At 48.2% G+C, this 23,458-nt stretch overlaps 1 protein-coding gene across 3 annotated transcripts in view; it reads left to right on the top strand.

Annotated features, from left to right (window-relative positions):
- sema4ba (sema domain, immunoglobulin domain (Ig), transmembrane domain (TM) and short cytoplasmic domain, (semaphorin) 4Ba) overlaps positions 1-23,458 on the top strand; it is a 453,543-nt gene that overhangs the window by 291,243 nt on the left and 138,842 nt on the right. For all 3 annotated transcript variants that reach the window (XM_085968833.1, XM_085968834.1, XM_085968835.1), the window contains one exon: positions 15,880-16,230. In XM_085968833.1, coding sequence (XP_085824959.1) covers positions 16,113-16,230 — 118 coding nt within the window. In that variant the 5' untranslated portion in view covers positions 15,880-16,112. The remainder of the gene's footprint in view (positions 1-15,879; positions 16,231-23,458) is intronic.

Below are 23,458 nucleotides of genomic sequence, written 5' to 3'. Positions count from 1 at the left end.
CAAACATCAACCTGATACTGTTAAATTGAGAGTTTGGTCTATGAGAGACATGTCCCTTTGCAACTGATTCCTACAGCTCCGCATTTAAAACCATCTGACACAAGGTAAGGTTAGAATGTTAGAAGGAGAGGAATGCAATTTTATATTTTTTTATTCATTCTCGGGATGTAGGCGTCGTGGCAAGGCCAGCATTTGTTGCCCAGCACGGTGGCATAGTGGTTAGCACTGTTGCCTCACAGCGCCAGGGACCCGGGTTCGAATCCGGCCTCGGGTGACTGTCTGTGTGGAGTTTGCACATTCTCCCCGTGTTTGCGTGGGTTTCTTCCGGGTGCTCCGGTTTCCTCCCACAGTCCAAAGATGTGCGGGTTAGGTTGATTGGCTATGATAAATTGACCCTTAGTGTTAGGGGGATTAAATACGTGGGGTTACGGGGATAGGGTGGGATATGTGTTGGTGTAGGGGTTACGGGGATCGGGTGGGATATGTGTCGGTGCAGGCTCGATGGGCCGAAATGGCCTCTATCTGCACTGTGGGGTTTCTGTGATTTCTGTGATCCCCTAGTTGCCCTGAGAAGGCAATGGTGGGTAAATCTTCTTGAGCCGCTGCACTGCATGTGGTATTCTTCGTAATTGTGACCATCTTCAAGAAAGGTGACAAGTCCGATTGCGGTAATTACAGAGGAGTTTCCTTGCTGTCTGCCACAGGGAAAGTCATCGCAAGAATCCTCCTCAATCACCTTCTCCCAGTGGCCAAAGAGCTCCTCCCAGAGTCGCAATGCGGATTCCGCCCATTAAGGGGCACAATGGACATGATCTTCACCGCACGTCAATTACAAGAGAAATGCAGGGAACAGCACCAACCGCTGTACATGGCCTTCTTTGATCTCACAAAGGCCTTCGACACTGTCAACCGTGAGGGATTATGGAGTGTCCTCCTTAAATTCGGCTGCCCTCAAAAGTTTGTCACCATCCTCCGCCTGCTTCACGACGACATGCAAGCCGTGATCCTGACCAACGGTTCCACCACAGACCCAATACATGTACGAACTGGGGTCAAGCAAGGCTGTGTCATCGCACCAACGCTCTTCTCGATCTACCTTGCTGCAATGCTCCATCTCATCCTCAGCAAGCTCCCCGTTGGAGTGGAGCTAATTTACAGAACAAACGGGAAACTGTTCAACCTCCGTTGCCTCCAGTCCAGATCCAAGGTCGTCCCATCCTCTGTCGTCGAATTACAGTATGCAGGCGACGCTTGCGTCTGCGCTCACTCGGAGGTCGAACTCCAAACCATCGTCAACAACTTCACCGAAGTGTACGAGAGCATGGGCCTTACACTAAACATCCATAAGACAAAGGTCCTCTACCAACCTGCCCCCGCCACACAGTACTGTCCCCCGATTATCAAAATCCACGACAAGGCCTTGGACAACGTGGACTACTCTCCATACCTCGGGAGCCTACTGTCAACAAGGGCAGATGTCGATGACGAAGTCCAACACCGCCTTCAGTGTGCCAGTGCAGCCTTCAGTCGCCTGAGGAAAAGAGTGTTTGAAGACCAGGACCTCAAACCCGGCACTAAGCTCATGGTCTACAGAGCAGCAGTGATACCCGCCCTTCTGTATGCCTCAGAGACATGGACCATGTACAGCAGGCACCTCAAAGCACTGGAGAGGTACCACCAACGCTGCCTCCGCAAGATCCTGCAAATTCATTGGCAGGATAGGCGCACCAATGTCAGTGTTCTTGCTCAGGCCAACATCCCCAGCATCGAAGCTTTGACCACGCTCAATCAGCTCCGATGAATGGGCCACATCGTCCGCATGCCCGATACGAAACTCCCAAAACAAGCGCTCTACTCGGAGCTCCGGCACGGCAAGAGAGCCCCAGGTGGGCAGAGGAAACGCTTCAAGGACACCCTCAAAGCCTCCTTGAAAAAGTGCAGCATCCCCACCGGCACCTGGGAATCCCTGGCTCAAGACCGCACAAAGTGGAGAAGAAGCATCCGGGAAGGCGGCGAACACCTCGCGTCTCTTTGTTGGGAGCAAGCGGAAGCCAAGCGCAAGCAGCGCAAGCAGCGCACGTCAACCCAAGCACCCCACCCACCCGCCCCTTCAACCACCGTCTGCCCCACCTGTGACAGAGACTGTAGGTCCCGCATTGGACTCATCAGTCACCTGAGAACTCATTTTGTTAATGTGGAAGCAAGTCATCCTCGGTTCCGAGGGACTGCCTAAGAAGGAGAAGATTCTTCGTGGCGGTTGATTTAACTGAGTGCCTTGCTGGGCCACTTCAGAGCATTTAAGAGTCAACCACAATGGTGTTAACTTTTTTGTCTTATAATACTCCTGTGAAGCGCCTTGGGACATTTTACTACGTTAAAGGCGTTATATAAATGAAAGTTGTTGTTGTTGTTGGTGTGGAACTGGAGTTACATATAGGCCAGATCGGGTAAGGATGGCAGGTTTCCTTCCCTGAAGGACATGAGTGAACCAGTTGGGTTTATGTGACAATCCGATAGCTTTGTGGACACTTTTGCTGATAACCAGTTTTTTTATCTCCAGATTTTTTTGTAAACAGAATTCAAATTCTCATCTGTTTTAGTGATGTTGGTTGAGGGATAAATATTGTCCAGGACACCAGGGATAATTCCCTTGCTCTTCTTCAAAATAGCGCCATGGGATCTTTTACGTCCACTTGAGAGAGCAGACGGGGCCTCGGTTTAACGTCTCATCCGAAAGAAGGCACCTCTGACAGTGCAGCACTCCCTCAGTACTGCACTGGAGTGTCAGCCCAGATTATTGTGCTCAGGCCTCTGGAGTGGGACTTGAGACTTGAGCACAAGGGGACATTACAACTGACCAAAGTGCCTCTGGATTAGGGAGGTGCAAAACAGGCAGGGTTTCTGTTCCTAAGCGCCAGGCAATGATCTTCTGTGGCAGTGTGCAGACATTAGTTGAGGGTAAGTTCTGCTGTGGCCGTGATGTTCCTTGCAATTATATAGCTTGCTGCCATGCACTATCAAGACTCCCACTTGAATAATGCCCTTTTGGATAAGGTACCAGAGGACACCCAGTGTTGGTAGAACCGTACCTAGCGAGGAGTCATTACGTTTGTGGGGGGTGGGGGAGAGCAGTGAGGGGAGAATATATAGCAGGCAGGTGGTGCAGTATTCTACTGTATTTCATAGAATTACATACAATATACAGCACAGCAACAGGCCATTCGGCCCAACCAGCCTGTGCTGGTGCTTATACTCCACACGAGTCTCCTCCCATTCTATCCACCTCCTCTCAGCCTTTCAGCATATCTTTCTATTACTCATACAGAATGAACATGTACCTCTCTAAAAATGCTCCTTTAATATTCCAAATGAATGCACCTTTGGATGGAATCCTGAAAGGACAAGGTGCATCTTTATTTTGGCCTGTCCTACTCAGATTGTTCGACAGTGAGGGTGCGAACAGAGCAGAGAACAAAATATTGGTAGCACCCCGTACCCTGGGGGTGATTGAGGCTGAACCAAGCTGCGGAGGAGGGAAAATCAGAAGTCAAGTCAATCAGGAATATTCGTGGACAAAGGCAGCTGGTTTGAGAGCAGCTTTGGAAGAGACTTGGGAAAAGAGCTCTCTCGACCAGAAAAAAACCACAGAGGGGAAAAATCACTTGTGCTGTGTCTGGAAATACCCCACATGGCATTGTGAATGTCCTGTAGTCAGTTCCCATATGTTCACTAAAATGGCAGCCAGTAGAGATGCTGATAGGGATGAGTTAGTATAGTGGTGAGTATCCCTGCCTGTCATGTGGGAGACCGGGAAGGATAATTTTTAGAGTTGAGAAGAATGAGAGGTGATCCCGTTGAAGCATATAAAATTCTTAAGGGTCTTGACAGGGTAGATGCTGAGAGGATGTTTCCCCCTGGCCGGGGAGTCTAGAACCAGGGCTCACAGTCTCAGAATAAGGGGTCGGCCATGTAGGACTGAGATGAGGAGAAATTTCTTCACTCAGAGGGTGAAATTCTCTACCCCAGAGGGCTGTGAAGGCTCAGTCATTGAGTATATTCAAGACAGAGATTGATAGATTTTTGGATATTAAGGGAATCAAGGGATATGGCGATAGTGCGGGAAAGTGGAGTTGAAGTAGAAGATCAGCCATGATCTTATTGAATGGCGGAGCAGGCTCAAAGGGCCGAATGGGGTACTCCTGCTCCTATTTCTTATGTTCTTAAAAGTAAAACGCTTGGGACATGGGTCTATCCATACACTAATGGTACCCGAAGCTTTGAGCCTTGTTTTATTCATCAGTTATGTTTACATGACTGTAGTCCTTCGAGTGTTAATTCAGCTGCACAAAGCGATGCATTGGCTGAAACCATGTTCTTTCTGAGATTGGACTGGAAAATTGAACATCTTGACAGCTTTATTTTCCTAATCTAACAGTAAATCAGCACCAGCCAGATGTTAGCATCTGATGTGTGCAGGCTCTGTGGTAGACTCACCTCTCGCCAACAGTCAGGTAACCATGGAACCGGAGACAGTTGTTGCTGTTTGAAGGGATTGAAATAAGTGAAAACCTGAGCTAAAGAAAAAAGGCTGTCTGTTTATGGTAATCCAGTATATACTGTTGGCTGTATGTTTGTGGCGATTATTGCCTTCAAAATAGCTGTGTGTTTATGGTGATTTAATGTATGTAGTACACCAGCTTTATGTGCAAGATGGTACACGACATGGCTGCTATACTGGCTGGATTAGATCATGTTCCCAAATTGTGATTAGATTTGTCAAATAATATCATCTAATCTCAGGATGCATCCTGTTCTGGGGAATTTATAATTCAGTGTTTAGGAAAGCCAAAAATACAATCAAGCCCTGAGGCCCCAAATGGCCTCACTGCGTGATTTCGAGTATACTCTGGCTTTATATATATATATATTTTATTATAAGATCTTTGTTCTTGACAGACTCCTGCAACACCTGTGAAAAAGCAGGCCTATTACTCACGGGCTGTGCTTCATGCCTGTTAAGAACTTCAAAGAATATGACGTATAAGAAAGAGAGGTGTTTTTGTCTGAAGTCAGATATCCGGCTATCACTTTCAAAGCTTGATGCGTACAAGCGCAGCTTTTAACAATGACTAGACCTGTTACCCAGTTTACTACATAGGTTTTCTTGTAGATTTGACCATTTTTCAGGCTTTCCCCGAGGTACGGTCCAGTTCCTATCATCATACGGAAAATGATACTAAGCTGAAAGGGATAAACAAGAGTCCAGTGCCCAGTGAAGTACGCCTTTTTCGACACTTTCACATAAATGGACCGGTCTCTATCTGGATTCTTACCGTGATAAGATGCTAACCATCTTTTAAAGGAAAAGGTAAGAGTGTGGCGGAGCCACTAAGGGACTCCGATCAGTTGTATATAATTCCCTTTAAATAACATGTTAGCTACAGTCTAAGCCTGTATCTTTGTTTTCACTGTTTATCTGTACAGCGCGCGATCACTTTAAGGGCGCGGGTAAACGCGATGACGTCACGCTGTTCATCACGTGATCCCCGACCGGCGGGAAAAACGTGATGACGTCATGACGTCGGCCACGGGACCGCCCAAGCAGTCCCCGTTGTGCCTCCGAACTGACTAGACCTACATTCGATGTTCTCCTGTATTTATCCGTTAAACTCTGTTAGTTTCCATTATACCTCGTCGCCTGAGTGGACCTCAGTCTTTTGATAGGAACTAGACATTCCTACAAGAGCAACGCTTTTTAAGCTGTGGCGTTGGCCTTGTGTGAGCCAAGTGATCAGCAACATTGAGTGCCAAGCTGTGCCAATTTAGCTTCCTCGTGTTTTTGGGTATGGTTCCTTTGCAAGAAAGCAGAGGGTAGTAGTGAGTGATTTTTCAGACTGGAGGGAGGTATACAGTGGTACCCCCCCGGGGGTTGGTATGGAGACCACGGCTCTTTTTGATTATATATTAATGACCTGGACTTGGGTATACAGGGCATCATTTCAAAGTTTGCAGATGACACAAAACTCGGAAATGCAGCCACCAGCGAGGAGGAGAGTAAGATTCTTCATGGTTTCATCGACTGGTGAAATGGGCAGACACATGGCAGATGAAATTTACTGCAGAGAAGTGTGAAGTGATGCATTTTGGAAGGAAGAACGAGGAGAGGCAGTATAAACTAAATGGTACAGTTTTAAAAGTGGGTGCAGGAACAGAGAGACCTGGGGGCTCACATACACAAATCTTTGAAGGTGGCAGGACAAGTTGAGAAAGCTGTTGTAAATGTCGAAAAGACTTGTCAGTTCAGCTGTGAAATGCACCATATTTGTGGATAATGGCTCAGTGACACATGAGAAAATCCAGAGTTATCCGCCAAGCCCTGTAGGTATTGAAGAACTCTGTAGTGGAGGTCAGATATTTGGTGGGGAGATTGTCTCCCAATTGTTACGATTCAAGCTGCTCCAGGTACTTTTTCTCATACCCAATGCGAAACTCTGCTTCCATGGATAAACGCTTGCTCCCTGTTAATACAGATGTGGTCTTAGGCACAAAGTAATCTCGGCTGTAATGTGACCTGGGTGAACAATGTACTTAAGAACACAAGAATAGGAGCAGGAGCCCCTCGAGCCTGCCCTGCCATTCAATAAGATCATGACTGATCATCGACCTCAACTCCACATTCCCGCCTGATCTCCATGTCCCTTGATTCCCCTAGAGTCCAAAAATCTATCGATCTCAGCCTTGAATATACTCAAAGTCTCAGCATGCACAGCTTGCTTACGGTCAATATGTGTCCTGGAAAAAGTATGGGATATCACCACGCATCTCAGTCTCTCCTACTGACAGACAAGTAACACTCTGAAAAGTTTATCTCAGGCTAAATAATACAAATCAAGTTTATGACAAAGCAAGATTTAAAGAAAACAACAGATCTGACTAGATTACAATACATCATTTAACTTGCGGTATCTCTTTCAAACAATAAAAGGCTTGAAACTTCTCCCGTTCTCTCTGGTAATTTTTGCAACTTGTATCCTTGATGAGACGCTTTTACTTGACAAATTTCTAACACGGTGTGAGGGTGTAATTACAACGTGACAACTTTACGTAGGCTGTTTCCATTTTAAATGTAGACATAGAAATTTATCATGGAAAAAATTGACCAGTAGTGTGCACCGACAGAAGATTAAAAAAAATAAAGTATAGGTGATAATATCAAATCAAATATTACATAAATATAAGGACAGAATTTTTTATTTATTCATTCATGGAATGTGGGCGTCGCTGGCAAAGCCAGCATTTATTGCCCATTCCTAAATGCCCTTGAGAAGGTGATAGTGAGCCTCCTTCTTGCACCGCTGCAGTCCGTGTGGTGAAGGTCCTCCCATAGTGCTGTTAGGGAGGGATTTTGACCCAGCGACGATGAAGGAACGGCGATATATTTCCAAGTCAAGATAGTGTGTGACTTGGAGGGGAACTTGGAGGTGGTGGTGTTCCCATGCGCCTGCTGCCCTTGTCTTTCTAGGTGGGAGGAGGTCGCGGGTTTGGGAGGTGCTGCCGAAGAAGCCTTGGCGAGTTGCTGCAGTGCATCTTGTAGATGGTACACACTGCAGCCATGGTGCGCCGGTGGTGGAGGGAGTGAATGTTTAAGGTGGTGGATGGGGTGCCAATCAAGCGGGCTGCTTTGTCCTGGATGGTGTCGAGCTTCTTGAGTGTTGTTGCAGCTGCACTCATCCAGGCAAGTGGAGAGTATTCCATCACACTCCTTACTTGTGCCTTGTAGATGGTGGAAAGGCTTTGGGGAGTCAGGAGGTGATTCACTTGCTGCAGACTACCCAGCCTCTGACCTGCTCTTGTAGCCAAATTATTTATGTGGCTGGTCCAGTTAAGTTTCTAGTCAATGGTGACCCCCAGGATGTTGATAGTGGGGAATTCAGTGATGGTAATCCCGTTGAATGTCAATAGCAGGTGGTTAGGTTCTCTGCTGTTGAAGATGGTCATTGCTTGGCACTTGTGTGGCATTAATGTTACTTGCCACTTAGCAACCCAAGCCTGGATGTTGTCCAGATCTTGCTGCATGCGGGCACAGACTGCTTCATTATCTGAGTACTTTGAATTAGCAAATGAATTACATCGGCACACACTGGTCCAATTATCCCCCATACTTTAACCCCACCTCACCTGAAGGTTACCCTTAGCATTGACTCTATGGGGGGTAAATTCGGTGGCACCCCCTTTGGAGCGCTAACTTTGCCGGGGCACTACTTTTAGCGCCCTGAAAACATTAGCACCCCTGCGCTGTAAATTCAGTGGTAGTGCCCTACTGGAAGCACTCCCCCTCCTTCCTGGAGCGCTCCCAGTGCATATCGCAGCGCTACGTGCTACAGCGCGTCGGCACGTAGCGCTGCGGTATTGCAGGCCTCTCTCCCCTGATTAAAGGGGAGGGGCCTAGCACAGCACGCACCGAGGTCCTGCTGGACCACCGGGGAGCGGGGTGCCGGCAAAGCAGCCCGGCACTCAAGAGAAGCGCTGGGCTAAGCGATCGCGGCTGGCACCCCAAATAAAAGAGGGGAAAGGGGGCAGGTGCTGGCAGGCGGCCAGAAAAAAAATGGCTGCCTGGCACCTGCCCTTTAATTTGCGTCGCCACAAACGCGACACCCTGACCCTGCCGGACATATCGTCAGGGGGCGTGAGCGAAGTTTGCAGCCTGGGCACAAGCAGGGCGATGACGTCACTGCCGGATGGCGCAGCGCCGTGGGGCGCTACCGGCTACCGCCGCCGCTAACCTCCCGCTGAATTTTGCTAACCGGGGGCGCTAACAGGCGGCGCAAAGCAACCCAATTTTTCCCCCATGTGTTGAATGCCACAGGAGATCAGTGTGTGTGCCCGCGTGCGTGTTAATTAAACAGGACAGAGCTCTAAGCTGTGACAGAGGCAACAGGAGAATTAAAAAGGAAAAACTGCAAATTCTGGAAATCTGAAACCAATACAGAAAAACTCCAAGTCTGTGAAGGGAAACGACAGGTTGTGACATTCTGGGTGTGTGCGGCTGATCAGAACAGGTTCTGATGAAGGCTGGAGAGTTAACAGCTCGTCTTTTCTGTTTACAGATTCATTTGACCTGCTTAATGTATTCCCAGCACTTTCTGTTGTTATTACAGAGGCAGCGTGTCCCACTAAAAGACTGCACCTTGTGTCAGCTACTCCGAGGGTTTGGCAGCAACGTTCCCCCTAAGGTGCGCGGCCGGGCACCAATCGGGAGGTCCCGCGCAGGCCGCTCACCAGCTGCTGCGGCTGGAAAAGACACCGCGCAGCAAATTTAAAGGGACCGCGCACCAAAAAAACAAATTAGAGGGAACACTGGTTGGCAGGAGAACCAAAGTTCTGAACCAGTGGTAACAGCAGAGTCTGGGATCTGTTCCCTGTCAGTTTGGCTCTGGCTTGTTGTAGAATAGAAAACTCCACATAGAATCTGACAGCACAGAAGGAGGCCATTTGGCCCATCGTCCCTCTGCCGGCTCTTTGAAAGACCTATCCAACGCGTTCCACTTCCCTGCTCTTTCCCAATAGCTTGGCAAATGTTTCCTTTTCAAGTATTTATCCAATTCCCTTTCGAAAGTCACTATTGAATCCGCTTCCACCACCCTTTCAGGCAGCGCGTTCCAGATCACAACAACTCAACATGTTAGACAAAATCTCTACTCTGAACACTCCCTGAATAAAGCAAGCCAAGTTCAGTTAGCTCTGTTTTGTTTGACAGAGCACCACACCTACTTTTGATGTCTATACATTACGTAGAAGATTTATAATCAAATGGTGCTACTACTTTCTGGATTAATGCTGCTGTGGATTAGTACGGTTTACTCATTATCCCAGGGAGCAGTCAGTCTGCTTAACCGCTCCAGTATTTTTTTTTGCTGAGTTGGACTGACTCATTTCTTCAGAGCTGCCAATCACTTAACCAGCACTGATTCGAAATGAGATTGTGTCAGCGTAGAGTCACGGAGCTTGTGCTGCCAATTTCCTTTCATGCCTTGCACTCAACAGATCGTTCAGGTAAGGTCACAGTTCCCTTGTGCCTTTCTTGCACATATCGTCAGTCAGATAACCAGAGGGGAGCTTCTGTGATCCAGCGCTTCTGACGGAGAGGTTTGCTCACAGGACAGAGCGTAACTTGGGAGATCTGGACGCCCCGTCCCCCAGGACTCCCCATTGGGAAAACCGGATCATGGAATCGCCCCTCGTGCGTCTTCCTAAGAACCAAGTGTCTAAGTATTACAGACGTGATTAAGGTAGCTGTCGGAGGCAGTAAGTTGCTGATAGGGTTCATCCTTCTCAATGGTAATGGTGACTGGCTGTGCGAATGATGGTGTTCGAGTTAATACCCATGCAAGTTCATATTTTTTTCACATTTCTATTTCATGCCGTTCCGTTTATTTCTTCAGGCTGCCTGCAGTCATTGAGTGAGGGTTATTAATATGTGAATGATACGAGCAGGAAATTACAGTGACAAGATGGATTGCTTTCGATTGAACTACTGGAGAGATTTTTATTAGGTGCTTTCACAAGTGCTGAGAATCTGATTAGCCTCAGTAATGTAAATGGGAGTTGAGGTAGGAGTGAGCTGGACATGTGGATAGGAGATGTGTGAGGACAGTGGTTGGCTAACAGCTTTAGAACAGTTGATATTTTACTCAATTCACCGATTTTAGTGAAAGAGTAAATATGAGTATAAGGCAGTGTGTAGTGTAAGGCAGTGTATATATTATGTGGTATAAAGCAGTGAATGCAACATGCATTGCATACAGCATAATGCAGCGTGTGCAGCGTAATGCAGTGTGTGCAGCGTAATGCAGTGTGTGCAGCGTAATGCAGTGCGTGCAGCACAATGCAGTGTCTGCAGCGTAATGCAGTGCATGCAGCATAATGCAGTGCTTGCAACATAAAGCAGTGCATGCAGCATAATGCACTGTATGGAGCATAATGCAGTGCGAGCAGCATAATGCAGTGCGTGCAGCATAATGCAGTGTGTGTAGCATAATGCCGTGCATGCAGCATAATGCAGTGCGTGCAACGTAAAGCTGTGCGTGCAGCATAATGCAGTGTGCAGCATAAATAATGCAGCGTACGCAGCATAATGCAGTGCGTGCAACATAACGCAGTGCGTGCAGCATAATGCAGTGTGTGCAGCATAATGCAGTGTACGCAACATAACACAGTGCGTGCAGCATAATGCACTGTACGCAGCATAATGCAGTGCGTGCAGCATAATGCAGTGCATGCAGCATAAAGCAGTGCATGCCGCATAATACAGGGCATGCAGCATAATGCAGTGCGTGCAACGTAAAGCTGTGCATGCAGCATAATGCAGTGTGCAGCATAAATAATGCAGTGTACGCAGCATAATGCAGTGCGTGCAGCATAATGCAGTGTGTGCCGCATAATGCAGTGTACGCAGCATAATGCAGTGCATGCAGCATAATGCACTGTACACAGCATAATGCAGTGCGTGCAGCATAATGCAGTGCGTGCAGCATAAAGCAGTGCGTGCAGCAATAAGCAGTGCGTGCAGCATAAAGCAGTGCATGCCGCATAATGCAGGGCATGCAGCATAATGCGCTGTATGAAGCATAATGCATTGTGTGCCACATCATGCAGTATAATGCAGTGCATGCAGCATATTGCAGTGCATGCAGCATAATGCAGTGTGTGCAGCATATTGCAGTGTATGCAGCATAATGCAGTGGGTGCAACATAATGCAGTGCATGCAGCATAATGCAGTGCATGCAGCATAATGCGCTGTATGCAGCATAATCCCGTGCATGCAGCATAAAGCAGTGCGTGCAGCATAAAGCAGTGCATGCCGCATAATGCACTGTATGCAGCATAATGCAGTGTGTTCAGCATAATGCACTGTATGCAGCATAATGCAGTGTGTACAGCATAATGCACTGTATGCAGCATAATGCACTGTATGCAGCATAAAGCAGTGCGAGCAGCATAATGCACTGTATGCAGCATAATGCACTGTATGCAGCATAATGCAGTGTGTACACCATAATGCACTGTATGCAGCATAAAGCACTGTATGCAGCATAAAGCAGTGCGTGCTGCATAATGAAGTGTATGCAGCGTAATGCGGTGCCTGCAGCATAATCCAGTGCGTGCAGCATAAAACAGTGCATGCAACATAAAGCAGTGCGTGCAGCATAATGCAGTGCATGCAGCATAATGCAGTGCATAACGCAGTGCATGCAGCATAATGCAGTGTGTGCCACATAATGCAGAGCATGTATAATGCAATGAATGCAGCAAAGTGCAGTGAATGCAGCAGAATGCAGTGCTTGCAACATAAAGCAGTGCGTGCAGCATAATGCACTGTATGCAGCATAATGCAGTGCATGCAGCATAATCCAGTGTGTGCAGCATAAAGCAATGCATGCAGCATAATGTCATGCATGCAGCATAATGTAGTGCATGCAACGTAAAGCTGTGCGTGCAGCATAATGTAGTGTGCAGCATAAATAATGCAGTGTACGCAGCATAATGCAGTGCGTGCAGCATAACGCAGTGCGTGCAGCATAATGCAGTGTGTGCAGCATAATGCAGTGCATGCAGCATAATGCAGGGCATGCAGCATAATGCACTGTATGCAGCATAAAGCAGTGCGAGCAGCATAATGCACTGTATGCAGCATAATGCAGTGTGTACAGCATAATGCACTGTATGCAGCATAATGCACTGTATGCAGCATAAAGCAGTGCGAGCAGCATAATGCACTGTATGCAGCATAATGCACTGTATGCAGCATAAAGCAGTGCGAGCAGCATAATGCACTGTATGCAGCATAATGCAGTGTGTACAGCATAATGCACTGTATGCAGCATAATACACTGTATGCAGCATAATGCACTGTATATGCAACATAAAGCAGTGCGTGCTGCGTAATGAAGTGCATGCAGCGTAATGCGGTACCTGCAGCATAATCGAGTGCATGCAGCATAAAGCAGTGCATGCAACATAATGCAGTGCATGCATAACGCAGTGCATGCCGCATAATGCAGAGCATGTATAATGCAATGAATGCAGCAAAGTGCAGTGCATGCAGCATAATGCAGTGCTTGCAACATAAAGCAGTGTGTGCAGCATAATGCACTGTATGCAGCATAATGCAGTGCATGCAGCATAATCCAGTGTGTGCAGCATAAAGCAGTGCGTGCAGCATAATGTCGTGCTTGCAGCATAATGCAGTGTGTGCAACGTAAAGCTGTGCGTGCAGCATAATGCAGTGTGCAGCATAATGCAGTGTACGCAGCATAACGCAGTGCGTGCAGCATAATGCACTGTACGCAGCATAATGCAGTGTGTGCCGCATAATGCAGTGCGTGCAGCATAATGCAGTGCATACAGCATAATGCAATGCATGCAACATAAAGCAGTGCGTGCAGCAATAAGCAGTGCATGCAGCATAAAGCAGTGCATGCCGCATAATGCAGTGCATGCAGCATAATGCAGTGCGTGCAACGTAAAGCTGTGCGTGCAGCATAATGCAGTGTGCAGCATAAATAATGCAGTGTACGCAGCATAATGCAGTGCGTGCAGCATAACGCAGTGCGTGCAGCATAATGCAGTGTGTGCAGCATAATGCAGTGTACGCAGCATAACGCAGTGCGTGCAGCATAATGCACTGTACGCAGCATAATGCAGTGCATGCAGCATAATGCAGTGCATACAGCATAATGCAATGCATGCAACATAAAGCAGTGCGTGCAGCAATAAGCAGTGCATGCAGCATAAAGCAGTGCATGCTGCATAAAGCAGTGCATGCAACATAAAGCAATGCGTGCAACATAATGCACTGTATGCAGCATAATAGTGTGTACAGCATAATGCACTGTATGCAGCATATTCCAGTGCGCAGCATAATCCAGTGCGTGCAGCATAAGGCAGTGCATGCAGCATAATGCAGTGCATGCAGCATAATGCAGTGTACGCAGCATAATACAGTGCGTGCAACATAAGGCAGTGCATGCAATATAATGCATTGTGTGCAATGTAATGCAGTGCGTGCAGCATAAAGCAGTGCATGCAACATTAAGCAGTGCATGCAACATGCAGTGCATGCAGCATAATGCAGTGTACGCAGCATTATGCAGTGCATGCAATATAATGCAGTCTAATGCCGTTTGTGCAGCTTACTATTTAGGGAAATCATATTTAAGAATCATCAAAGTCAGTATAATCGCAGATGTTGAAAGCCATTCAGCCATTCAGAAAGACCATACAGTCTCCCAGTTACAGAATTGGGCTGGTTTTCACCTCTGCAACTCTACCAAAAGTCCATTCTGTGTGTTTATCGTCCATAATACTTCAAATTTATATCTGTTTTTAACTTATTCCTGTTATTCTTACCTGGCAACTTGATTTGACCTGGACGGCAAGGTGTTTGTGGTTTTCCTGGCTGTCAGTGATGTTGAACTCCTCAGTATGTCAATCGTCCTGTTTAATGGTGTTAAAGTCAGAGGACCTCAGATCCATCTTCATTTGACTCAATGAAAGCCCCGCATGGCGTTGAACTAACATATTTTATATATCTGTGTAACCTACGATTCAATAAATCGCCACACGAGCTGCATGTTCCCGGGCCTGCTACTGTCAAACGTTATGTACCATTGAACGAAACAAGTTCGCACTAATGGAACCCACAGCCAGTGAGGTAAGAGGAGCAATTCGGCTGCAGTCGCCTTGCACAGGTCTATCAATCAGGCCCCCATCACGCGGGAGTTGCATGCAGTATTTTACAACAGCGCTACACCGCGCTAGAGTTGCATACTATTTATGCAGCTGCTGGATGCGACGGAGATGCTGGAGAGCTGATTATGGCCTCCTCGATCACCAATACGAATACCGTGGTGAGCAAACAGTGGACATTTCTCAGTGGGATGTGTTCAAAAGTGGAGTTGGAGGAACACACAAGCTGTATAACGCCCAGTGTGATTGATCTGGTAGATCTTGTGTACAAGTGTCAACTAATCATTGCTCTAACTACCTTCTTAAGTACTTTCTATTTATAAAATTGTCGAACATAAAATAGCTTTATTTGAAGTGAGTTCACACAACAACTTGCATTTATATAGCGCCTTTAACGTAGTAAAACGTCCCAAGGCGCTTCACTGGAGCGTTATCAGACAAAACTTGACGCCGAGCCACATAAGGAGGTCCAGGAAGCTCCCTTTTAACCGGCACCTAAATATCCGGAAATCTCTCTTAACCAGCAAAATTCAGGAGTAGGTTCAGGTAAGTTTTACTATATATTAGTAGCCGTGTAACCGGGGTTCCTGGATCTGTGGCCGTGTAACCGGGACTCCTGCACAAGTGGCCGTGTACGGGGCTCTCGTACCTTGGTAAGTATACCTCTCTGTAATCCGGACTTTTTGATCAACCGGCACCACGCCGGTCCCGTCGGTGCCGGATAAAAAAGAGTTTCCTGTATTAGGATATAGGTGCCCATGTAGATGAGAAATAGGAGGGGGCCAAGGATATATCCTGTGGGGACTCCAGAGGTAACGGTGCGGGAGCGGGACGAGAAGCCATTGCAGGTGATTCTCTGGCTACGACTAGATCGATAGGAATGGAACCAGGCGAGGGCAGTCCCACCCAGCTGGACAGCGGAGGTTGGGCATCGGAGGAGGATGGTGTGGCGATGGTTTTGATGTAAGAGAATGGGCACTGATTAAATGTCGTGGCCATCAGGCGCTGTTGCAGCTTGTGAGCAGTTCGAAGAACGTTCAGACAGTCTGTGCCTTCAACACTCGATTATGTTACTTCTGTCGTAATCGATCTGATTCTTAACTTTTCCTTGCTCACTCTTTCTGTTGCAGGTTCAGCTTCGAGAAGTAGGAAAGCTGTTTGGATCTGGTCTGACTTGTGGAAACTGGTTTGGGGAATCACCACTGCCTGTTGTAAGTAGCATTCGTCCCAGCTCTCGGAACGCTCAGCAGTGCTGCTCCAGGCCGTGTAGCTTCCCTCTGGATTACAAATCGATTCCAGGCCTTTGCGGCCAAGAAGCTGGGGGCAGACGGGCATTAAGGTCCACTGCCTGTCTGTAGCCACCATGAACCTGGGCATCCTGAGTTACCTGTTGCTGACAGCAAGTACTTTATACACAACTGGATTCACACAGCCCGTTACCAAGGAGGATGATGTCATTCCGAGGATTGTCTTTAATTACAGTAAGTGTGCCCGCCAGTACTGCCCACTCCAGACGGTGGAGAGTGATATATGAAGTGACGTATAGTTAACTGCTGTGTAAAGTTTGGGCAGGAAGGATCAGAAACCAATGCTATCATATTTATATTTATATTTACCACTGCTCCTCTTGTGATATGAGGTGAGCCATTAATAAGAAGGGAAGGAAGTGAGTAGGAATTTATTTTTCTCTCCGACCGCATGCGTTAATTTAAAAAGCTGTACCCAGAGAATGAGTAACTGCTCTTTTATCCCCTCGTTCTCGGTAAACTCCGTATCTCAGTCCGGAAGTGCTCCAGTGAATGAAAAATGAACATTGGTTAGCGTGATTTTCTGATAGTATTTGCAGCCAGAGCTCATTATTGCAAGCTAGCAGTGTAGGCGTGATCCTCCAATTGAGATTTGGTTTCCTACGCTGATTAGAATAGTGAATTGGCTGGAAGTCTGCTACACCAGGCCTTTGTATAATGAGTTTTCACGGTACAGTTGTCCTGCAAAAACAAATTAAAGCTAATATCTGTGTATGTGTTAAGTTGCAGGACTGCCTGTTGCTTTCAGAATCATTAAGATGGATAGTTCGTTGTGACTTCGATGCATTTATAGAACAATCCGCTTTACCGGAGAATTCTGCATCTTAAATCAATTACGGTTCGGAGTCAAATTGAAGATGGTAATTGGCGGCTAAATTCCAATATTATTTGGCTTTGATTTGTGAGAGTCTTTAAGAAGTAAACGGGTAGAGGTTCATCTTTGGCATGACTGCAAGACTGGCGGCATCGAATCGGCCTCCCGTTATACTCCCCGCCAACATTCCCTGTCATTTCTTTTGGTGCCGCGTGGCCCCTTCAAAGTGCCCCGCGTGCGCGGTTTCTGCATTGAAACGCGGGCTGTTCAGGATCCCCAGAGCACTGCACGGCCGCGCAGCTTACAGCGCACGCCGCTCCCCACCCAATACTCTGCTCCATTGACTTCATTAGAACCGAACGTCGGGCGGGGCCTATAACAGGCAGCCCATGCGATACCACCTGTTTACTGCAACTGTCAAAGTCAGATTTCTACCCCCAAAGGATCGCATTAAGGACACACTTTTGGTTGGTTTATATCCAACTCCAGGTTTCAGCTTCTGGGCGTCATTGCTACTGATTACTGCATCTGTTCAGTAACACACCATTGTAATTTGCTGGCTCTGTGGAGGGTGGGAAGGGAGCTCGTATTGGAAATTCAGGCATGCACTGCCCCCCCCCGCCCCCCTTGCCCATCGTTAGGAGGGCGGCCTCTCCTCTTCGGGGTGGAGTTCAGGCGCAGCAGTACTTCCGCCCTGACCCGCCATTCCGCCCCGGACCGACCCTCCATTCCGCCCCGGCCCCGACCCTCCATTCCACCCCGGACCGACCCTCCATTCCGCCCCGGCCCCGACCCTTCATTCCACCTCGGACCGACCCTCCATTCCGCCCCGGCCCCGACCCTCCATTCCACCTCGGACCGACCCTCCATTCCACCCCGGACCGACCCTCCATTCCACCTCGGACCGACCCTCCATTCCACCCCGGCCCGACCCTCCATTCCACCTCGGACCGACCCTCCATTCCGCCTCGGACCAACCCTCCATTCCACCTCGGACCGACCCTCCATGCCACCCCGCCCCGACCCTCCATTCCACCCCGCCCCGACCCTCCATTCCGCCTCGGACCGACCCTCCATTCCACCTCGGACCGACCCTCCATTCCACCCCGGCCCAACCCTCCATTCCACCTCGGCCCGACCCTGCATTCCGCCTCGGACCGACCCTCCATTCCACCTCGGACCGACCCTCCAGTCCACCCCGCCCCGACCCTCCATTCCACCTCAGACCGACCCTCCATTCCGCCCCGCCCCGACCCTCCATTCCACCCCGCCCCGACCCTCCATTCCGCCTCGGACCGACCCTCCATTCCACCCCGGCCCCAACCCTCCATTCCACCTCGGACCGACCCTCCATTCCACCCCGCCCCGACCCTCCATTGCACCCTGGCCCCGACCCTCCATTCCACCTCGGACCGACCCTCCATTCCACCTCGGCCCGACCCTCCATTCCACCTCGGCCCGACCCTCCATTCCGCCTCGGACCGACCCTCCATTCCGCCCCGGCCCCGACCCTCCATTCCGCCCCGGCCCGACCCGTTCTCCTGGGTTGGGCTCATTGCCTGTGCACATCAGGCTCGCTCTTGACAGCAGGAAACCCTCCAGGAGCCAGTGGGTGCGAGGAAACGCTGAGGGACCTTAAAGGGGCAGAAGGGCGCCAAAGATCAGAAGGAAGGCTTCCAAGAAGGCGGAGGCTTTGACCAGGTCTCCGGAGGCCGTTACAAGGCCCTGTCCCACCCTTTAGGCCGCTCGAAGCCCTCACTGCCAGTTCTCGGGGCCTATTGTTGTCTTCCTCACGGTGGCCAGAGAAACAGCAGTAACTGGGGCGGAGGAAGGAAAATCCGCCGGGAGACCCGGGTCCTCCGCCATTGCCACCATTTTGCATGTGGCGAGCCGGGAACGAGCGACAGGCCAGGCGGAGGGTGGGAAATCCCAGTCACAGCGGTGAGGTGACAGCAGCCCTCGCCGGTCAAATATTTTCCGACATTCTGAGCCACCGTCCTGCCCAATTTCAGGTGGGATCACGGAGGAGAATTCCCTCCCCCCATGTTGCATGTTCGGCAGGTCAGGAAATCGCGAGCGGAGTGTGTCTGAATATCTGATCTGCGATCTTGGAAGTCGAGGCTGAAAATGCCAAGTCAGAAAATGACCTCCATCATCTTCATGTATTGCGTTTGGTAAACCGTATTTTATCTGGGGGGAGGGGGAAAGCAGGAAGAGCTGTGTGGCGTTTGTATGTGGTAATATCAGGTGTGGGTAACATGATGCGTTACAATCGTTGCATTTATAAACAACCATTGAACAGTTTGATGGTTTCTCATGAACAAAGTAATAAGTGACTGTTTTATAGAATCTTACAGCACAGAAGGAGGCCATTCGGCCCATCGTGCCTGTGCCGGCTCTTTGAAAGAGCGATCCAATTAGCCCCACACAATGTTCCCTCTAATTTATTTTTGGTGTGCAGCCCCTTTCATAGACTCACAGAATGGTTACAGCACAGAAGGAGGCCATTCGGCCCGTCGAGCCCGTGCCGACTCTCTACAAGAGCACCTCAGCTAGTCCCACTCCCCCGCCCTTTCCCCGTAGCCCTGCAAATATTTTTCCTTCAGGTACTTATCCAAGTCCCTTTTGAAAGCGACAATTGAATCTCCCTCCACCACCCTTTCAGGCAGTGCATTCCAGATCCTAACCACTCGCTGAGTAAAAAAGTTTTTTCTCATGTCGCCTTTGGTTCTTCTGCCAATCACCTTAAATCTGTGTCCTCTGGTTCTTGACCAATCTGCCAATGGGAACAGTTTCCCTCTATCTACTCTGTCCAGACCCCGCATGATTTTGAACACCTCTGTCAAATCTCCTCTCAACCTTCTCTGCTCTAAGGAGAACAACCCCAGCTTCTCCAGTCTATCCACGTAACTGAAGTCCCTCATCCCCGGAACCATTCTTGTAAATCTTTTCTGCACCCTCTCTAAGGCCTTCACATCCTTCCTAAAGTGCGGTGCCCAGAATTGGACACAGTACTCCAGTTGAGGCCGGACCAGTGTTTTATGCAGGTTCATCATAACGTCCTTGAACGGGCTGCGTGGCTTGTACGAATTTCCGCGCATGCGCAGTTTTCCCATTTAAAAGCTGGCGAGCCGGCTCCACGGAACCCCCAGACCACTGCGCGACCACACAGCTTCACGGGCACATTGGTCCCACAGCCCTGCTCTTTCCCCATAGCCCTGTAAACTTTCTCCCCTTCAAGTATTGATCCAATTCCCTTTTGAAAGTTACTACTGAACCTGCTTCCACCGCCCTTTCAGGCAGCGCATTCCAGATCCTATTTATTTGGAAAATCGCTACTGAAACTTAAGAATGAGAAATGATGAGGATGTGGCTGTGGCGTCTGAGGACATGATAGCTCCACCTCACCTGCGTGCAAACTCGATGAGTAATTGTTGCCAGCTTTTGCGGGAGAGATAGGCAGTAAACCGATTGTTTAAACGTGTGGGAGCAGCAGACACAGTGATTCTTAAGACAAGCCTGTGCAGAGTCCTCCTGTTCTACACATTGGCACAGAACAGACAGAACACACAGGGCTGAGGCAAGGAGACACAAACAGTAATCTTAGATAAATGGATAATCAACTTTGGCACAGTTTTAAGTTGGGCATGCACACTAGTTGGAGCAGAAGTCAACATGTTCCACAGAAATAGTTAGGGAATGTATTTGCATATAGAACATGGGGGCTCCCAACAGAACCAAAAGCAGTAAGGCCATGTGGTGGTTATGTGACTGGATTAACAATGCAGGCTAATCGTCCGGAGAACCTGCATGCTAAGCTCACTGTGGCAGTTTGAGAATTTGAATTCCGTTTAATGTGGATTTTTTTTTTTAAAAAGGTGGTATCAGTAAAAGTGACCATGAAGCTGGAAAAAAATAACTCAACTGGTTCACTCAACCTGCCACCCTTACCCCGGTCTGGCCTGCCTGTGTGTGATTCAAGTCCCACAACCAATGTGCTTGGCTCTTAACTGCCCCCTGAAGTGGCCCAACGAGCCACTCCAGCTAGAAGAAGGCCCACCAGCAATTTCTCAGGGCAACTAGGAATGGACAATAAATGGCGGCCTTCCCAGCCTGAGAATGGATAAAAGAAACAGTCAGACTGCAGCTGCGGAGCCAAGAGATACAGACAGAGAAAAAAAGAAAGACTTGCATTTCTATAGCGCCTTTCACGACCACCGGACGTCCCAAAGCACTTTACAGCCAATGAAGTACTTTTGAAGTGGAGTCACTGTTGTAATGTGTCAGGAGAACAAGGGGGCAATAAAAGAGAAACCAATAATGAGAGAAAAAGTTGGCTGCTTCATGGTTCAGTTGAACGTACAGCACGGTTAGTACTGAGCTTATAAAAACAGGAAGATTCCAGGTTTGGTCTTTGCCGAGTTAGCTGGTTTCGGAAGGTGGTAGTGGCACTACAATTGGCCCATCCATGCTGGGGGAGGGAAAGGTTGATTGGCCAGGCAGGGTTGCTACCCCTGATGGCTGCCCAGCCGCCCCCTGCTGTAAGTTGCCATGTTTAGACATCGGGTCAGGACTGCAGCAATGGCCGTCCAACGAAATAGCCTGCCAACGGCCATTGTTGGACAGTGCCAGTGGATCCACACCCCATGATAGTACCGCCTTTAGGGAGAGAGGCAGGCATCAATCTGGAGGAGAAAAATTAAATAACAGAAGTGATGGCGATAGAGTAATAGATAAGGAGAAATAAAGTAATGGGAAATATTAAGATAAAGAGAGATACAAAGAAAATACGTAGGGGAGAAGAGATTTTAACATGGGCCTCGCTCCCTCATCTTGTTGATGGTTCACACCAGCAGGGGGATTTCTTTGTTTATTTTTCTTCTTTTGATAATTAATTCTGGTGATAGTTCAAACAAAATACGCCATTTGTACGCCTTTCCACAATAAATGATTGTGCACTGGTGTGCAGTAATGATAAACTGACAGCCCATTTTTCTGTAATAATTTTCATATTCCTTGGGGTGATACATGTATTGGGCTAAAATTGGGGTTCTACCAACTGACAGGCAACATCATATAGCAGTCACATAAAGGCCCAGATCACTGCAGTCCTTGACATATGGTAAAAGCGGTGTGAATATCGAATAGCAAGGTGACAGTAGTCTTGATCAGGGCGTAATGCCAACAAATGGCTCATCAGGCCTTTGATTTTGTGTGCATGTTTCATATATACACACACACACACACACATAAACAATAGGACAGAATATATGCAATTACTTCAAAATCTGGGAAAGAAAGTATTGCATTTATATAACGCCTCTCACGTACTCGGGACATCCCAAAGCGCTTTACAGCCAATGAAGTACTTTTGGAGTGTAGTCACTGTTGTAATGTAGGAAATGGGGCCGCCAATTTGTACACAGCAAGCTCCCACAAACAGCAATGTGATAATGACCAAATCATTTGTCTTACCGATGTTGATTGAGGGATAAGTATTGGCCAGGATACCGGGGAGAACTCCCCCTGCTCTTCTTCGAATTAATGCTGTGGGATCTTTTACATCCACTTGAGGGGGTAGACGGGTTTAGCCTCTCATCTGACAGTGCAGCACTCCCTCAGTACTGCACTGGAGTGTCAGCCTAGGTTTTGCGCTCAAGTCTCCGGAGTGGAATTTGAACCCTCAACCTTCTGACTCGGAGGTGAGAACGCTATCGACTGAGCCGCGGCTAACACAGTTAGACTACTTTAGAACCTTGCCACGTGGTCGGGACAAACAACCAGTTGCATTCTACTTGCAAAAATAGAATTGGCTGTATCTGCAGTGAGTGTGTAGGAGGGCCAATTATATGAATGTGCAATCCTGGCAGGGAGCCTGACTTGGCTGGAAATCGTGGGGAGTGTGCCCACAATTCCCAAAGCACGCTCCCGGGGAACATACCCATGATTTGCTAAAATAGGTGAGGCTCTCTGACAGCGGCCTGTATTCGTAGAGTTCGGCCCAATGGTGCAAAGAGGGTACAGCAACTCTTCTGTTTGTGGGAGCTTGCTGTGCTCAAATTGGCTGCTGTGTTTCCTACATTACAACAGTGATTACACTTCAAAAGTACTTCATTGGCTATAAAACACTTTGGACGTCTTGAGGGTGTAAAAGACACTATAGAAATTCAAGTCTTCCTTCCTTCCTCCCTCCCACTTCTCTTCTCTTTTTCTTTTGTGTGTGACAATTACTGTCTCAATGGGCAATGACGGTAATTCCCAGCACTGTTCTTTGGTCTCCCTATAGTTTTAATAGGGAGCTTTCACGACTGCTGTGTATGTCGGGATAGCTCCACTTCCTTAACAGCAGGAGTTAACTTCCACATTCTTGTAGTGTTGGAGAGAAAAGTTTAAAGAGAAGAGAAAGAGAGAGGGAAAGTAAAATATAGAGAACAAGGAATAGAAGGTCAAAGAGAGAGGCAGAGTACACTATTGCCAGTTAATCGTGCCACAGGTCCAGCTTGCTACTTTTAACCAGTGTTTATTTTTTTGGCGTCAGGTGATGTCTCTCCGACTGAAGATCTCACATCCAGAATGTGTTTGATGTTA

Source organism: Somniosus microcephalus, chromosome 27 (genome assembly GCF_052327205.1).
Source record: "Somniosus microcephalus isolate GS21.2 chromosome 27, FLI_Smic_1.0, whole genome shotgun sequence".
In the NCBI taxonomy this organism is placed as follows: domain Eukaryota; kingdom Metazoa; phylum Chordata; class Chondrichthyes; order Squaliformes; family Somniosidae; genus Somniosus; species Somniosus microcephalus.
Note: the sequence above shows the minus strand (reverse complement) of the source record. Positions and strands in the feature narration are given on the sequence as shown.